Genomic DNA, 19,259 nt, shown 5'->3' on the forward strand with positions numbered 1-19,259 from the left:
CTTAACAATCCAGACAACAAAATTTGATTTCCCGATTTAGCACATTTTCAGCGATTTGATTTTCCAAATGACGATTAATCGAATTAATCTGATTTATTGCCCGGCCCTACTGACCACCGAGGCGATTAGCTAGGATCAACATTGACCAACACGACTGGCTGCTAACACTAGGGCTCAATCGATTAATCGGACGATAGTAGCTATTTTAAAATCGCCCAAAATCAACTGACTTTTTGGTTTATTAATGTATTTATTATAAACTTTGATTTTTGCTGATTTTCTCTCTGTTGTCAAATTAAACAATTACTAAAGGATCAGAGTCATGCAAAGCAGTCAAATGTTATTCCTGAAATGTATTGTTGTGAGCATTAAGGGATTTGAAAATAAATTATTTTATTCATTATCGGTCATCTCAATTTTATTCTGCCAAATATCAGAATTGGCATCGGCATCAAAAAATTTCTATCAGCCAGGATCGAGCGAACACGACATGACTGACCACCAAATCTGTAACACGATTGACTAGCATGATTGACAAAAAAAACAAAAAAACACCACCGATTGCTAAACGAACAAATTCACGACTGCTAACACTTATATAAACAATGTAAGAAATGTATAGAAATAAAGTTTCAAATTTGTATTCATCAGCAGCAGCCAATCAGAGCTGAGCGTGCACATTCACATTTTCTCAGTGATGGACTTAAATTGCCCTTGAAGTAATTTTTGTAAAAATTGCAGACTTCCCTCCCCTTCCCGCCCGCAACACCCCACCCCCCCCCCCCCCCCTTGCATGCTAGCGATCACGTCAGGGTTAATTCCAGCCTTAAAAAAGATGAAAGTTGTGCTCTGCTGCATATTAATTATTGATCAGCGAGCGTGATGATGATGATTCTGATGATGACGAGTCATCATCTTAACGATCATCATCTCGTTATGATCATTAACATCATTTGGACTTCATCATTTTCACTCAGCAAAGATTGCCGCCGCAATTCCGTTGCGTTGGACCACCTGCATGTTCACACGCGCACATATGCTAATGAGGCAAACGCGCGCACACACTCACCAATGTGTCATGCGGGTTTTTGGGGGGGGGGGGGGGGGGGCTGGAGGAGGCGTGACACCCCAGATGGTCAGCAGTGTGGACCAAGGTCGTTTGCACACAAGTCGCACACGCGTTGCGCCACACCCTCGCGCACTGTGTCAATTAAGTCCGTTTTGAGTGGCGGCCATTTTGTGTGCCGCAGGGGCTTCGGAGGCGGGAAACAAGAATGATTGACAGCTCCTGATGGCTCAATTGTGCTTCTTCCCTCACGAGCCTCTTTTCCACTCGATTTATTTTTGCTTTCACATAGTACGGGTGAAAATGACTCATAGTGCAGCACGGTGGCCTAGTGGTAAGCACGTCTGCCTCACATGTGATAGGTTGTGGGTTCGAGTTTGCATGTTTGCGTTGTTTTTTTCTTCTTAGACTCCAAACACTTGCATCATTGAGTGTTTGTTTTTTTTGTCTTCCTTTTGGTCTGTCAGTGTTGTGACAGGTACTTGCAACCAATCCAGGGTGTACCTCACCTGGTTCGACAAAAGTCAGCTGGGATGAACTCCAGCACACGCGCCCTCTAAATTGTCATGAAGAGTGTGTGCGGATGGTTGTTTGTCTTTGTGTGCCCTGTTATTGACTGGCGACCAGTCCCTGCTGAACTCCTTCAATATTTCAGTATCTTTCTCTCACTTGACGTGCGCAGCCGTCGGGTCGAGAACTTGTTGAGATATTGTTTTTCTGCCCGTCATGGCCTTTCATCTTTTATCCCTCAGGCCGTGTTTGCTTTCGCCTCCATTTCAGCTGCTTTGCGGCCATTTTGGGCCACAAACAGTCAGTCTGTCGTTTTTGTTTTGTTTGTTTTTTTGCTAATGAATGCGAAAAGGTCCGTTCTTGTCATTTCTGAACTGCACAATGTGCAACCAAGTTAAAAGATGATTTATGTTTGCTATTTTCACCTTTTTCTTATTAATAGTAGAAGGCTTTTTATATCCAGCAGGGAGAGCGCGTCCACTTCTTGTAATCGAAACGAAATTGAGTCATCCGTTTGCTCCATGGGAGCGCAGTAAGCCATTTAAGTAAAAAAATATTGCATGAAATTGCTTCCTTGTGCAGTAATTGATAAATGACGTAATCTGGTAGAAGACATAATAAAATGTTCAAGTGTCCAGTCCAGGTTGGAATCCATTTCGCGCAGATTGTGAGATTCATCCGTCTATCTGCTCCAGTAAATAACAAGGAATTTAAAAAAGAAATGTTTTATGGGTTTCAACCCGTACTTGAAAGGAACAATTGGATGATGTACACAATTTTAAAGAGATGACGTTGGATGGAAATAACAAAAATCCACACCTTGGCATCTTTCTTTAATTTACATTTTAATCGAAATTCAATTGCAATTTCAATTATTACACTCCACAATTATAAGATCAGCATAATCATTAAAAATAACTAAATTTAATAAAATGTGTTTAATCCAAAAGGAACTTGCATAATTATAGTGTTTCCCCCAAAAAATGTTGTCTTAATATTTTTTATAAAAAAAAATTACATTTAAACATTGTCTTGTTTTGTACCAAAAAATAAATGATCGTCCTCCTGCTTGGTCCTAAAGGAACTTACATAATTGTATTTTCAATTTTTTTTTAATTTGTCTTAATATTTTTAAATGCTTACACTTGTTTTGTACAAAAAAATTATCTTTTATATAATCGTGATTTCTGTTATTGCCAAAATAAATGGTGATAAAGATGAAAACAACAGACTTTTTCGATATAATTATAGTTTTATAAATGTAAAATAGTTTGAGTTATTTTTTTTTTTGGAATTGATTGTATTTGTTTTTGTGAACACAAAGGCATCAAAAGTGCTCTTGCGTTGTTTTCTTTCAGGCGTGCGTCGTCCTTCGGAAGCGGACAAGAGCAACCACAGCGTCCACTACACGCTGCTGATCGCGTGCGTCCTGGTGGCCTTCGTGCTGGGCGCCTTCCTGTCGGGCTTCCTGGTGTCCTGCTACTGCAACCGGGCCGGGCACAAGACCCGCAAGCTCCCCAAGGACCCCGAGGTCCAGATCCCGCACGCGCTCTCCCTGCGCAGCCTGGCCAAGCTCAACGGCCTCCTGGAGGGCGGCGCCGGCAAGGAGGACAAGCTGGAGGCGTCCTCGCCCAAGATCTACAGCTCCTTGTTCTCCAAGGAGGCGGCCCCGCCCAGGAGGAGCGGCCACCACGGCATGTCGGTGGGGGACCTGGTGCTGCCCCACCACCACCACCACCTGCGCTCGTCCTCGGAACTCTCCGGGCTGCCCACGCCGGACTCCACGCCCGAGCTGCCCATCAAGAGCATGAAGGCTTTCCGGAACCAGTGGGAGAAGAACCACAACTGCAACAACGCATCGCGGCCCACCGCGGCCCACGTGTTCCCGTACGGGGCCTCGCGCCTCCCCGACGAGCGCAAAGTCCACAGCGGCGAACGCCTCCTGCCGCAACACCCCGGCTACGCCCACAAGGTGATGGAAGTCACCTCATTGGACGAGCTGCTCAAGCACATCCACGAGGGGGGCGGAGCCAAGACGCCGCAGCTCATCAGCCCGACGGGGGGGCACGGCGGCGGAGCGGCGGGGCACCTGGCCTACGCCGGCCGCGTCCAGCCTCACATTCCAGAGACGGAGTCGGCGCCGTACTACAGCTCGTCCACGCTGCCCCGCGACAGCCTGACCCGCCGCATGGACGTCCCCCCGGACCCGCCTCCGCCCCACACGTCCACGCTGGAGCGCCGTCAGTCGTCGTCCCAGAGGCACTCCTTCATGAGCGCCGCCGGGGCGGCGCTGCCTCGCCATCACAGTTTCAGCCAACGCATGGGCGTCGCCCACCAGCCGCCGCCCCTCCTGGCGCGCATGAACTCCACGGGAAGCTGCGAGGGGCACTTCCCTCTCCTGCCGCCCGGGTACTTGGCACGCTACAACGCCGCCCAGCAGGACGGCCCCCTCAGGGGCGGCGGCGGCGTCCGAAGGGGGCCCCCCCTAAAACCAGACGCCCCGCCCAAGCCGCTCTTTATCCCCGCCTCCTCGCCCGTCAGCCCGCACGCCAACTTCAACTACTGACACCGTTTTGGGCACGGACCGACGCCTCAAGTTGACGTGGAAAATTATCTTTGTACCATATTGGTATTGTTCTCTTCTACGTGACGCACTACATTGACCTTTCACCGCTACGCCGCGCAGGGCAGCTGAGCGCGTCCTCAAAGTGCAACCACCACAGCTACTACGTGAAAAACTACATCGACAATGACGCCGCCACTTTTACAGCAATTACACTAACCACTACATGAATCAGAATGACTGCCACTGCATTAACAACTACATTGACCGGAGTCCACAAAACGGCTAATACAATGTCTACATCGATTGCATCGATAACTGCGTGTCTACATCAACAACTACATCAGCCGTTACATTAACAACACAGCAACTACAATGACTGCATCAATGACCACAACTACATCAGGAGTACATCAACGAAAACGATTACATCAACGTCTACATTAACAACTACATCAACAATAATAGCTACAACAAATACTACTACTTTACACTGATGACATTGTCCGCATCAACAACTAAGAAAATAACAACTACTTCAACAACTACATCATCAATATCTACATAAATGACTACTTTACTAATGCTTTTTTTTTTTTTTTTTTACTGTTTTTAACCTACTTTTCTACCTACATCAACGGCTAAAGTTAAACACTGTCTACACAACAAGTCCATTTATTAACAACTGCATCAACATTAACAGCTTCACCCGTGACTACATCAATAACTATCACATCAACAACGACACTGATGACATCGTCTACACAACTCAACACTTAACGGCTGCATCAACAATAACCACATCAATGTGTACAGTACATGAACAACTACATCAACAATTACAGCTACACGGACTATTTTAATGACAACTCCATTGACTGTGACGCGCTAAGGTTGCACACAAAGTTGCGGCAAAGACTTGAAGCAGTAGTGAAGCGCCGCGATGCTTCGTTCTTCTTTTCTTTGCGATGTCGTGTTGCTAACCAGAATGTGTTTCTATTATGCATGTGTGTGTGTGTGTGTGTGCGAGCGCGTGTGTATGTATACTGTACGTGTGTGTGTAGAGCCACATACGGTATATGCTATCAGCAGTATATATAAATACCTATATATATATATAAAAAAATATGTGTCAAGTTGTGATGACAAGTTAGCAAGAACGTAACTTTTGTCTTTGCCTTATTATACTCAAACCCCCTGAAAGTCCCCTAAAGCCTCCAAAACCCGAAACTCCTCCCAAAAACTTTTTTTAAAAAAATGTATACATTTTTAATGCCCCCAAAACCCGTCAACAAATACGTTTGGGGCTTATTCCTAAAATGTCCCTGAAATGACTTGTTGCAAGCATCACACAATCCTGACTTGACACAAAAAATGCCCATTTTTTTCCCCGTTTTTTGATCAAGATTTTGTTTTTTTCTTTTTTTTACCGCCATCTTCTTTTGGAGCACTGAAACCAGACCAGAGAGACTCACTAGCATCATTTTCTTTTCTTTTTTTCTTTCTTTTTTTTTCTTTAAAGGGAGGAATATTTGATTGTTGCTCCTCTGGACTTTTCTCCAGTGGGAACCTTTTTGGACCGCCAGAGGCCGACATTCCCTTACAAACTACAACAACAACGGTGAGAGCTGCACTTCTTATTGACACACTTTGTGGCTAATGCTTGTAAATAAAAACATACTGACTACACAAATGTAAAGTGCCTGATTTCATTTTCATGGCAGCACAGATCAGTGGTGGCTGGTAAGTCTGGTTCACAGTCCAGAGGTTCTGGGTTCGAAACTGGGTTGCAGCCTTCTTGTGTGAAATTTGCATATTTATTCAAGTGAGTTTTAAAAGAATAAGTAAATAACATGTTGGCTTTTCAATTTTAGGCTCTAGTTCTCCCATGAAAAATTGTCCATAGGCATGTCAAAGATTTTAACAAAAAAAATATGCTAATACACCTCTTTTTTGCCTAAAATATTATTTTTAATTGTTTGATCCACCTCATCCCTCCAACCTCTGGTTCTGAGCAATTGCAACAGTCACCAATATATCACCAAATTGGTGATATAAGTAAGCCTAACTTGCTTAAACCAAGATATGCGACAAAATTCTTAACTTCTGCCACTCGATACCAACACATTGTCTTTACCAGATTTTGTTATTGCTTGTATGTATTTGTTGGCTGATATTTTTTTCAAGCTAGGAAAATAACTTTTTTAATTTGAAACACAGACTGAATGACATCATCGGTTAAAAAAAACATCCTAAATATTGTTTCGGGTTCTTTTCATCAATTTTATTAGAAGCCACCGCTAACCCTGTCTTTCATGTGAGGCAACATTAGCTTTAGCCATTAATGCTAAGTTGCTAACAGCGTAGCGGCATCGCTAGACAGAACTTGTGAGCAATGAATGTCAGACGACTGATTCGTCGATGCCTTTGTTTGTGTTTAGTGAATGAAAGCTTGATAAGCAGATGCAGTCAATACAATGTGATGTTCAAGACCCCATTGGATGTGCACGTTTGGATGTGCGTGTGTGTTATGACACGGCTATGTCACACACGCTCAGGAACATGCAAGAGAAGATAGTTAAAAATGTATATGTAGATAAGATTGAATAATAAATAAGACAAGTAGGTGTATGTACGTCTTATATGCGTAAAACCAAAAACGACAACTAAGCAACGACAAAGCACTTATACAAAAACCTAATCATTATCATTTGTTTTTTTCCCTAATGTTTTACATTTCGCTTGGTGGAACCTTTAACAATCTTCATTATCCATCTGCATCAGACCTCTATTATGAAGCACTTTTTTAATATGTTTGTTATTATGTTTATTTTGCTCGGTGGTGCAATTTAAGGTTGTTTTAATTGTATTCGTTCAAATTGATTGTTGGATGTATAGAGACATCTTGTGGTCGTACAGGTGTGGTGCAGGAATTCCCATCATAGACTAGAGACACTTGAGGTGACGTGATGTAAAAAAAAAAAATTACTAAAATGAAGATTAAATGTCTAAATTTCAAATGTTTCCCAAAAAGGCGACAGAAAGGTCGTAATATATTTTTAAGGTACTTTTTTTTGGGGGGGGGGGGGGGGTAGAAGAAATGGTATACCATCATGAGAATAACATTTTATTTTTCCCAGAAATAAGTCAATAAAATAGTTGTTTATTTTATATATTTTTTGGGGGGGTTGTATATTTTTAAGCTATATTTTCAAATAAAATAGACAAGTCCTATTTGGAAGGACAGCATATCATGGCTGAGAAAAATGCTGCAGTACTCACTGGACGCCACCAGAGGGCGACACAGGACACCACTTGCATGGACACACGCACACACTTCAGGGGTACCCCATACGTATCAGCCTATTCAACACGACTGTAAATATCATACTTCTGTAAATATCATACTTTATATTGTATTACATTATAACCCCCACCACCAATCGATTTTCCCTAATTGTGCACAATTAATAGCTGGTCCTGTCAAAGACCATCACAAAATCTCATTAGGATGTCACTCTGTTTGCCTTTGTAAAAAAATAAAAAATAAAGACACTTTTAAAACATCAATGACACACAAAGGAATGAAGGGTCTTTGATGTCAATGAATCCCTACAAACAAACCAAAAACGTATTTAAATTAAGCATCGCTTTATGCAGCTGTCCTGGCTACATAAAACACAACCAAATAGACATCAGACACCACAAATATAAATCAAAGACAAGTCAATAAAACACTTTGTTGAAGCGTTATTGATGTCAAAGACACCCCAGGGAGCAAATCAAAAACACGTTGGGATGAGGCTGGTCATGCCTACATTAGAAACACTTTAGCGACAGATCAAACACTATTTGAGGTTTCTCAAAAAATATATGACAAATCCAAAATATTAGCGCTTAATGCTGTCAATATTTAACATATCCTACCTATGAGATTGTTGAGACATCATAAAAGCTAAAAACAAAATCAAAGACAAGATATAAAGGCTATTCATGTTGCCGTTGATGTCAAAGACACCTCAAACACAAATTCAAAATGATTTTAAAGACGCATAAATTAGTTAGAATGTCATGCTATATGTTGCACTAGAATGTGAAGCTAAAATTTAAGATGCACAAAAGCCACGTAGAAAACAAACACCTCAAAGACACATCAAAGACAGTACAAACACTTAGCGATGTAATTCTCTTTTATTCGGCTTATTTCAAAAAGACACCAACATAATAAGAAAAATAAGTTGTCAGACTATTTCAGCTGTCTTTGATGTGAAAACACCTCAAACACAAATGACAAACACCTTAAAAAAAACAAAGGCAAATAAAACAACAACAACCACGCTTTCCTGGATGTCATCTTCTCGTGCCAGAATATTACTTTAATTCTGCTTACATTAAAAACATCTCAAAGACACACACACACACACACACACACACACAAAAAGTGAGCATCATCAAAGACGGGTTGTCTTTGATGTCTTACTTTTTATGTAGCTGGTCCTACCTAATCAAAGACAACTCGCTGAAAAGAAAGCCCCGCAAGTAATCTTAAGAGCGTGTGCGCATGGGCCGCACCCCTCCCCTCATTGACTTGCGCCACATCACCCTGCTGGAGGATCGCCATGGCAACAGGTTGCCCATAGCGACGGGGTACCGCTCCATCGCCGCCAGACAACCAGCGAGCGCGGGGGCGCGCGGAGAGAAAACGCGCGCACGCTAGGGTGAGGTCCACGCGCGAAGACACTCAAGACGCGGTGGAGCCAGTGGCGCCGGGCAGCTCGGACGGACTCCGGGATCGAACCGGCGGCAGCGGCGGCGCGATGATGGCGGGCTGACGTGACGACAACAAGCAAGAAAACAAGAACAAGAGCAGGAGCAGGTGAGTGACTTGCACACTTGATGCGGGAGTGAAAGATGTTATTTTTTCTTATTTTCAGATATGTTTTGATGGTTATTGTTTTTATTGATCAGCGGCGACATATTCACAACGAGCACATTTTGTCCAACAGCAATTGATTAGGTGCACATCTTTTTCATATAGTTAAATATATGTGTGTATATAATTACAATTCTATTGTTTTATTCTCTTTATTTCCATTATATTTTACTTATTTAGGAATTATACTTCTACTTAGATCAACATGTTTAGTTTTTGCTATGTTTCTATTATCTATTTTAATCAAATAATTGCATTTTTATTGTATTTTGATTCTATTTTAGTCATTGTCTATATTATACATAAACGATCTATATATACACATGTATATAACATATGTCTGTTTTTTATTATATATATATATATAATATTCATATTGTATTTTTTATGTATTTCTTTTTTGTGATTATTCACATATTTTCACTATAGTGAGATTTCACTTTACTTTGATAACCACTAGGGGAAAAAATCACTTAAAATCTGTTACAGCGAGGATGCTGCAAACGTTGGCCCAAAATATGACAAGGGTTCACAGAACATGTAATATGATAACATTATATGCAGCATATTTATAATTAATTGGACACCTTTGATCTTGTGGCGTTTTATAATTTATACAGATTTGACATTTTATTATGTTAATTTACTAAGCTATGAAAGTTAAGTGGTCTGGTGGTTTATTTGGAGTCTTAGCGTTGCTTGGCTTGGAGTTGGACGCAGATCAATCAATCACTCCGATCGCTCCGATTTTTAACGGGTGGTCTCAAAGAGGTTTTTAATCTCATCTGTAGATTTGTGGCCCACATAAAGCACACGCGAGTGATTCTGGCGTCTGCGGGCTCGGGAGGAACAAAGACCAGATTGAACGCGTGTAAGATGGTGACACGACGGCCTGCATATTCAAAAAGTAACATTAGCTGTAATTCGTTTCATTGGACCTCGTTACCAAAATAAAACGGGACTCTTCGTGATTCTCCATCTTAATCCTGACAATATCTGCAATTGCCAGCATGACTGCACCCAAAGGAATTTCACTTTAAAAACAATCGCTGAGGCACCTGTGGTCACTTTTGTTCAATGATTGATTGCCCATTCGTCCCTTCGCAGGCGTCAGGCCCCCGCGCCCCCCCCGCACCCCCACCCCGTGTTCCGTGCGTGGTTACCGAGCGCCGGCCACAGCGCTGGAGCCGCGACGCTCCAGCATGGACGTGCCCAGGATGGCCGAGGGCCTCTTCAGCAGCACGCTGTCGTCGTCGGGCGGCGGCCACCACGCCGCGTCCTTGACGCTGGAGCAGAAGGCGGCCTTCGTCTTCGTGCTGCTGCTCTTCATCTTCCTGGCGCTCCTCATCGTGCGCTGCTTCCGCATCCTGCTGGACCCCTACCGCAGCATGCCCTCGTCCAACTGGACCGACCACACCGAGAAGGACACCTTCGACTATCGCATCGTCTAAGACGGACGGGGGGGGTTCTCAAACTTGCGGGGTCCGGGGGAGACATTTTTCCAAGGGTCCTAATCTTAACGCCAAGTCAACCTGACGATCTCGTGCAACCCTAAAATGACGCGGGAAGTGAACCCGTTTATTCAGGGCGACACGTAACGAATACGCAATATAGTCTACAGACTTTACATTCCACTTTTTTTTTTTTAAGTGAAAAAAGGCCAGAAGATTATGAGAATAAAGTCGTATTCTTTTCAAGAAACAAAAATTTTACAAAATTCTAATCTTCACAAGACATTTTTTTTGGGGTGGTCGGAAAAAACCTTTAAATCCTATGAGACTATAATCAGATTTTGTAAGGATAAAAAGTCATCATTTTACCAGAATATGATCGGATTACATCTGGCAAAAAAAACAAAAAAAAAACTGATTTATCAGTATTAAAAAATTTCATTTTAGGAAAATACTATCAGATTATGTTGGGATAAAAACGTGTAATCTAATGAGATTAAAAAAAGATTTTGTCCAAAAAAAGGTGACAATTTTATGAGAATAAAGAATAAATAAAATTTGTAATCTTATATGAAAAAAAGTGACAGTTGTACAAAAATCAAGTCCGATTTTGACAGGATTGAAAAAATGTGCAGCGTTACAATAATTAAGTTGGATTTTGTTAAGGTAAAAATTCGTAACGTTACGAAAATGTCAGATTTGGTCAGGATAAAAAATACTAATTTAGGAAGAATAAAGTCAAATTTTGAAAAGATAAAGAGTTGTCATTTTGCAAAAATTAAGTCTTGAGTTTACCTCGATAAAAAAAGTTATCAATATCTTACAAAAATCAAGTCCGATTTTTCCAAGGTGAAGTCAAAGTCTGATGATTTTAACAACTTTATTGTTACAATATTACACTTTTTATGCTGGAAAACTCACCTTCATTCTCTAAAAAAATAAAATGAAAAAAATATAAATTTTTGTTCTGAAAAAAATATTATACTATTCCTTCTGTTCTATTAAAAAAAAAAATAATAATTCATACAGGCAAGTGTGAACTTAATGGAGGCACTTCATTTAGCCATAGAAAATGTGCTTTGCCGCCGCCCATAGACAACTACCAAACTTTAATGGGTGGGTGTCAATCACACGTGGGTTGTCACTATTTGCAGTATGGATCAAATAGTAAAAAAAATTAAATTCCTGAGACATCATTTATTGAAAAAAGATTTGGCCAAACCCCCAATTTACGACTTTTTGGACCCCCAGTTTGAGAACCACTGGTCTAAGATCCTCGGATCACGTGGCGGTTCGGTCGCCTTGAAAATGGCTTCCCTGTGGACACCCCCTTGAGTGGACATCCCTCTCCCTCCTCCCTCGTCCTCCATTTGTGGACTACCTCGTTCCGCCATCTTGTGTGTGGACGTCAAAACAGGGTCAAACAAGAGTTTACATGCCAGCGTCTTTGCTAGATTTAGACAATCAGTGTTGTCCCGCCCAGCCGCGTAGTCGACCTCCTCCAAGGCGTGACACGCCTTCTTCTTCTTCTTCTTGGAGCGCTCCCTTTAACGTAAACCCTTTGAACACTGGCGGTGGCCATGTCGAACCCAAAGTTGACAGTGCTGTACCGTGTGCCTCCACATGTTGTCCCGTGTGGTTTTCGTCACGTGACGTCCGCGTTCCTCAAGCAGGGTCACTGCCGGCACTTGGTAGGTGGACGGCGGCGGCGCCTCGACCGCGGCGGCGCCTCGACCGCGGCGGCGCCTCGACCGCGGCGGCGCCTCGACCGCGGCGGCGCCTCGACCGCGGCGGCGCCTCGACCGCGGCGGCGCCTCGACCGCGGCGGCGCCTCGACCGCGGCGGCGCCTCCTCGGTCATCTCCGTCTCCGTCCTCCTACCGAAGCCTTCGCCAACTGACGCCATGGCTTGTCGCCATCTGTGCGCCTTATAGCAGAGGTGGGGGACTCGAGTCGCTGATTTTTAGGACTTGAGACTAACACTTGTGAAAGAATTAACTCGACTTTAACTTCATGAGACTTGTCTTAGACTTGAAAGATTTTTTTTATTTTTTTGTAGTTCACACAAAACTGGCACGGAACAATCATTGAGGGATCTTTGAGGTTACATTTGGATCCAAGGTTATGTTTTTGCTAAAATGGTGAAAAGGTGAATGGCAACTCAAATGGTACGAATGTGCTGACTTCATTTGTCTGTCACTCTAAAAATAAGCTACGCTAGCTCACATTTTAGCTCACTGATCGCCAAAGTCAGACTCTGAGTCACATGACATGACTTGGCTCAAGTCACATGACTTGGCTTAAACATAGGATAGATTTGACTTGACAAGTCGTGGCTGTTTACGCTTGAAAATGTGTTGTATGGGGGAGAAAGTCAAAATAACAACAAAAATCCATTTTTTAAATGCATTTTTAAGACAGTGTACCTTTTGGCAGCACAGTGGCCAAGTGGTTAGAAAGTCTGCCTTTCTCTTCTGTGGTTTAACTCTGGACTTTCATGTTCTCCAAAATGTTAGCTTTATTGAAGTCTCTAAATTGGTGTCCAGTGTGAATGTGTGTAAAATTGACATTAGCTAGCATTAGCTAGCAACCCGTCAAGTCAACTGGGATCGGCTTCAGATCACCAACAACCCTAATGAGGATGAGCGGTATAGAAAATCGATGTTTTTTTTAAATCAAATCTGAAAACCGCAAACAGAAACAAGAAGAATTTAAACCCCACAAAGCAGCGTAAGCTAAGCTAACATCACAGTTAAGCTAGCAATAGCTAGCTAGTCAAACATGAACTAAGCTTTGTGTCTGTTACACAACCGGTTAAGAAAATAATAACAAAAAACGACGCAATAAGGACATTGGTGTGGACCATTTCAAAAACTGTGATTGTGATGTTAGCACAGCTAGCAAACACAAAGTGGCTAATGTGCGGGGCTAATATGTTGTGAGTAAACATGACTTGAAATTTAGTAAGGACTCCTCGACTTGAAACTTGAGACTTTCGACGTGCACAGATGTGACTTCCTCCCACCTCTGCCTTATAGTGTAGATTGTTTACAGACTTTCCTTCCTGGTGATGTCATTAAAAAGAGAGACACTCCCCCCGCGCCCGACTCCTCGCCCCTCCGCCCGTGCGCTTCCTGCTGCGACAGGAAGTGGACCGCTTGAGCCTTTCTGGCGCCGTTCTCGTTCTGCTGTGGCCTTTTTTCTCCCCCCCGCCAGTCGCACAAGTTTCTCTCTGGCTTGGTGGTGTGCATGTCGCTGGCCTCTCCGTGCATGTTTCGCGCTTCCCCGTGTTTCCCGTCAATGTCGGAGCCTTCGCGCTCCTTAACGAGCCTTTCTCTCTTTTTTTGGAATTAAAAGGTCAGATTGCTCAGCGTCCTTCTTTCTGTCGTTTGTTTGACGCTGTTTTGGCTGCCGAGGCGTCATGTGTTTAGACCCAAATGAAAAATGGATTCCTTGGAGCCATCGGGCAGGTTCCTGAGGAGGCGGCGGTGGCGGCGGCGTTCTGGGAGGCTTGAAAACATTTCAATTTCACCTTATCAGCTGCCGCCAGCACACACCCGCTGGGGGCTCGATTGCTTTTCTTGTGAAGCCAGACAGGGTGAACACACACACTCGCACACACACAGGTTTGTTTTACTATCTTTGTGGGGCCATCTCATTGACATAATGCATTTCCGAGCCCCTAACCCCAACCATAAAAAATGATTGCCTACCGCTATTCCTTACCCTAACCTCAACCATAACCCAATTCAAACCTAAACTCTAAAACCCTTGACCCTCAAAAAGAGGTCTAAACTTGTGGGGCCCAGCAAAATGGCCCCACAAGGACGGGTGGTCCCCACAACTCTGTGAAATCCCGATATATTGGCCCCAATGTGTAACAAAAAAAGACCACACACACACACACACGTTTTTCTTTGTATCTTAGTGGGGACATTTCATTGACATAATGCCTTTCCGGGGCCCTTACCCTAACCTTAACCCTCACAACTGATTGTCTAACCCCTAAAACCAAGTCTTGACCCTCAAAAAGAGGTCTGAGCTTGTGGGGCCCACCAAAATGTCCCCACAAGGACAAATCGGTCCCCACAGTGATAGTTAAACCCAGGCCCCATAATGTATAGCAAAAACAAACAACCACACAAACACATGGATATATATACACCCAAAACAGGTACACACATATACTATTCACACACCTGCACACACACACTCATTTAAATACACTAACACACACACACATGCACGCGCACACACACACACACACACACACAGTGGCCACAGGCTGTTCTTTGAGGCCTAGCAGAGCATCAGACAGAATAACAACAACGTGTTGCAAATATTCCCCTAGGCAAGGCGCGTATGAGTGTGCGTGTGCACGCGCCGCCACAGAGAAGTCTGAAGCGGATCCGAATTTGAAACGAGCGTTCATCTTCTTACGTAACTTTCAAAACAGAAAATAAGCAGCTTGATCAACCTGTCATGGCCGCCATCGTCATGCCGACAGTCGGCGCAAGCGGCGCTCTGCGATATGCTAATGAGTCCAGGGCTAACTCGGTTGAGTGACGCTTAAAACTGAGAGTGCTGTTGACACTGTTACCATGGCAACCCAAGTGTGTCAGGTGTGTGAGCACAACTGGAAATCGATAGTGCATCGATAAGTTGTCCATCAGGCCTGTTAACCAATCGAGTATCAATGAGGTGACGACCAGGACTGTTAATTGATAGAGTGTTGATGAGGTGTCGATCAGGCCTGTTAATCGATAAACAGTATCGATGAGGTGTCCATCAGGCCTGTGGATTGAGCAAGAGTGTTGTGAAAGTATCAATCAGGCCTGTTAATCGATTAAGAATATTGATGAAGTGACAATCAGGCCTACGAACCGATCAAGAGTGTCGATGAGGTGTCAATCAGGCCTATGAATCGATCAGGAGTGTTAATCAATAAAGATTTTCAATGAAGTGTTGACAAGGCCTATTAATCGATCAAGAGTATCGATGAGGTGTCCATCAGGCCTGTTGATCGAGCAAGAGTGTTGTGAAAGTATCAATCAGGCCTGTTAATCGATTAAGAATATTGATGAAGTGTCAATCAGGCCTACGAACCGATCAAGAGTGTCGACGTGGTGTCGATCAGGCCTGTTAATTGATCAAAAGTGTGGATGAGGTGCTAAGCAGGCCTGTTAATCAATCAAGAGTGTAGATTTGACTTGTTAATCGATAAAGAGTGTCGATGAGGTGTCAATCAGGCCTATGAATCGATCAGGAGTGTTAATCAAAGATTGTCAATGAAGTGTTGATAAGGCCTATTAATCGATCAGGAGTGTCAATGAGATGTCGATCAGGCCTGTTAATCGATAGAGTATCGATGAGGTGTCAATCAGGCCTACGAATCGATCAAGAGTGTTGACGAGGTGTCGATCGGGCCTGTATTATTTTCCATTGGACTGAGCCTAATACACGACATCAAAATCCCTCCACTACTGTGATTACAGAATGAGCAAATGATTTCAAACACATCCATCATGAGGCGTGAGATGATTGCGAAAGAAGCGCATGGCGAACGATCAACTTCCACTTCCTGTCACATTCGGCATGTGCGATTACCAGGAAATGTGGATCGCGCCGATCACGACGTCACATCTGCTAACGCGGGTCACCTTGGACGACAGCCAAACTGATGGTGAGATGTTCCGCCAACGCAAAAAAAAAGAAGAAGCTGACAACATACGCACACGAAACACGAGTGTGCTTATATAATAAGATAAAAATGAAGACCGTTTGCATCATGACATGAAAGATGATGTAAGCTCAACCTCCCACAGAAGAGCAACACGTTCCTCTGCTGTATCAGGTTGCGTATCCACGGTAACCAACCACACTCATGTTGCCTTGCCAACACTTACGCTGCACTAATATCATATTTCTTATCATAAAAACCACACGTGAAATATCCGCATGACTTTTTCACCGCCGCTAATCGGATTGCATATTAGTCACGAGTGCAGCTGCAAGAATTTGAGAAGATGATGGATTTGGGATTTGTAAAGACTTGATTCATATTTCAAATGAATCGCTCACTTTAATGATCATACGTGTGACATTATGACATATTCGTGCAGTCAGCACAAATGTCTAATATGTTCACTAAAAATATATTATGTATGTACACTCTAAAAACAGTTGGGTCAAAAGTAACCCAATTATGGATTAAAAATGGACCGATCCACTTCATGGGTCAATTTGACCCAACAAGAATCATTTCTTGACTTAAAGTTGGGTTAAATTGACCCAAGTAGAGGATGGGTCCATTTTGGTTTTTAGAGTGTACCTTTCAATTAGGACATATTACAAAACATCATTTCTGTAGATGCAACAATAATTGACACGATTAATTCTTAATTCTATTTCAACAATGATGACAAAAACAAGCAATTAAATAATGTTCTGTTAGTTAGTTAGTTAGTTAGTTAGTTAGTTAGTTAGTTAGTTAGTTAGTTAGTTAGTTAGTTATATGTTTATAGATAGCCTGGAAATTGACTCAATGAAATTTTGTGTCAAATAAATAATATTAAAAAAATATATACTATAAAGACAAAGAATGAATGAATTATAATACAATGTAAAAAAATTAATAAAAAAAATACACAAGAAGATGGCTCCATGGACAACCTGCTTAGTAAATGCCTCAGACAACAGAAGCCCAGTAAGGAGAAGGAGCCAGATGGACTGTCATGGAAAGACAAGCCCCAAATTGAAGAAGTGGCTGACATTGAGAAAACATACCAGTAATGGTAATAATAAATAAATAAATAAATAATTAAAATAGTTATAGTATAATAAAGTAGCCAAATATATATACTCTAGTATCAGAATACACAATATACACTCATGGTGAGCGATATAATATATAGACAAGTGCTTGATCATATGTCGGTTTATGAAGCGTTGTCATGCAAAAAAAATAATGCAACATATGCAAATATGAATGAAACTGAAATGAATTATAAATGAACTCTGAATTAAATACTGCAATGTGAAAGGGGCTGTGACAAAGGTGCAGTTTGTTTGCGATGATACCGTGAGGTGAATACGCAAACGTCAGCGTGACAGCGAGAAGATCAAGTAACCATGGCAACAGCCTTCAGAAACATCTCCGCAATGACTCTCCTCTTACTTTCCTCCTCATCATCATCAACATCATCAGTCTGATGAACTGGCTCATTATTAAAAGTCATCTTCTGTGTCTTTCTTTCACTTTGCTTCATCTTGTTTTTGCGTCTCCCTCCATCTTGTTTGCTGTCATCCTCCTCAGCGGGCCTTCTTCCTCCTCCTTCTCCTCCACAGTCTGTCTCGTGTGTCTGTCTGTCTGTCTGTATGTCTGTGGTTGTGTTTGTGGGTGTGTGTGCGCGTACCCACCTGTGGCTGCATCAGCATCCTGAGATGTGGTCGCCATAGTGATGTGTCCGGAGACGTCTGCCTTCACGTCTGCGTGAGCGCACAGCGCCCTCCGCTGGCAAAAAAAAGAAGACACGTCAAGTGAGGCACTTTCATGTGTTTGAAATCATTGCTTGCTTACAAACCTTTATTGAACCAAAGCATGTATGTTAGATAAGGTAAGGAAAAAAACAAAATGGCACACCATAGTAAAAATGTCACAGAAAGAAGATAAGACAGATTACGGTCAGAGCCGTACATAGAGTTTGGCCAACTCGGCTTCGGTAGGGTAACAAGATGGCGTCCATATGTCATGTGAGCAGCAGTAGGCCAATCACGCTGTGATTGGTCACGCTGGGATTGGTCAACAGCTGGTCACATGACATGTGGACGCCATCTTGTTACCCTGCCGAAACCGAGTTGACCAAACGCTCGCTATATACGGCTCTGATTACGATAATTATGTACTGCCATCTAGTGGAAGAAAATGTAATTGTTCTACCTGTGACTAATAGTCGTAGGCATAAAGATTATTAAGGTTTGTTTTAGAGCAAAAGCTCGCCATCACTCAGTATAGTGCAAAACAAAGATTTTGAATTGACCCAATTATCTTCAACTTTAGTGTTGTTACTCGTTGTTAATTAACTGTACAGTATGTACTGTGTCACAATGCAATTATTAGTTATAACCGTCAATACTATACCAAAAATGCAACTGTGTCATGTACATCATCCGGAGCAGTTCACTCACAGTTCATTGTTTTTGTCATGTTATCAGATACAGATATTTATTAGATAAATATTGATTATATTCATGTAATAATATGACATAAACAATTTAAATAAAATCCATCATACTCACCAGAGATGCTGATTATTAAATGTATGTAATGTAAATATATCTGCTGAATGCTACAGCTGTGTTTTGCTTGTCTTAATGCTAACGTCACAAGACTAGAAATCGGATTGTTTAAAAGAAACAGTCCCGTATAGCATCGTCAGATTGTCAACATCAAGGGCAGACTACATTGACATGGAAACACGTACAAGATGAAATGTGATTAGACAAAAAAAAAAAAAAGTAACATCCACATAGCTCAAAGAAACACTGGAAAATTAAGAATACATTTTTTTTTTTTTACAATGAATTTAATGAAGAAAATATTTTTTATTTAGTTTGTAAACGTACGTTACTGCTTCTGGCAATGTTTAGGCTTAGGCGTTTGACGTTCCAACAGTTGCAAAAACTGACATTTTCGTCATAAAATGGTGTTAAATTTGATTCTTTATAGAAAAGGGAA

General features: G+C 42.2%; 2 protein-coding genes and 1 long non-coding RNA gene across 6 annotated transcripts in view; 2 read left to right on the forward strand and 1 right to left on the reverse strand.

Annotated features, from left to right (window-relative positions):
• Nucleotides 1-5,838, forward strand: part of sema6cb (semaphorin 6Cb) — a 150,840-nt gene extending 145,002 nt beyond the window's left edge. For all 4 annotated transcript variants that reach the window (XM_086078394.1, XM_086078393.1, XM_086078396.1 and 1 more), the window contains one exon: nucleotides 2,935-5,838. In XM_086078394.1, the coding sequence (XP_085934520.1) occupies nucleotides 2,935-4,142 (1,208 nt within the window). In that variant the 3' untranslated portion in view covers nucleotides 4,143-5,838. The remainder of the gene's footprint in view (nucleotides 1-2,934) is intronic.
• A 2,473-nt stretch (nucleotides 5,839-8,311) lies between these two features.
• On the reverse strand, nucleotides 8,312-19,051 carry LOC147172663 (uncharacterized). Its single transcript, XR_015095431.1, has 3 exons — nucleotides 18,821-19,051; nucleotides 17,942-18,035; nucleotides 8,312-8,967 (listed from the first exon to the last, which is right to left on the reverse strand). It is a non-coding gene; the product is annotated as an uncharacterized LOC147172663 (long non-coding RNA).
• On the forward strand, nucleotides 8,781-13,897 carry LOC147172664 (cortexin-3). The gene is made up of 2 exons (XM_086079248.1): nucleotides 8,781-9,015; nucleotides 10,180-13,897. Exon 2 carries the CDS (start codon nucleotides 10,275-10,277, stop codon nucleotides 10,521-10,523), a length of 249 nt encoding a protein of 82 aa, XP_085935374.1. The 5' UTR covers nucleotides 8,781-9,015; nucleotides 10,180-10,274; the 3' UTR covers nucleotides 10,524-13,897.
• Nucleotides 19,052-19,259: the final 208 nt, after the last annotated feature.

Source organism: Leptonotus elevatus, chromosome 6 (genome assembly GCF_054856555.1).
Source record: "Leptonotus elevatus isolate MCC_2025b chromosome 6, RoL_Lele_1.0, whole genome shotgun sequence".
Lineage (NCBI taxonomy): Eukaryota > Metazoa > Chordata > Actinopteri > Syngnathiformes > Syngnathidae > Leptonotus > Leptonotus elevatus.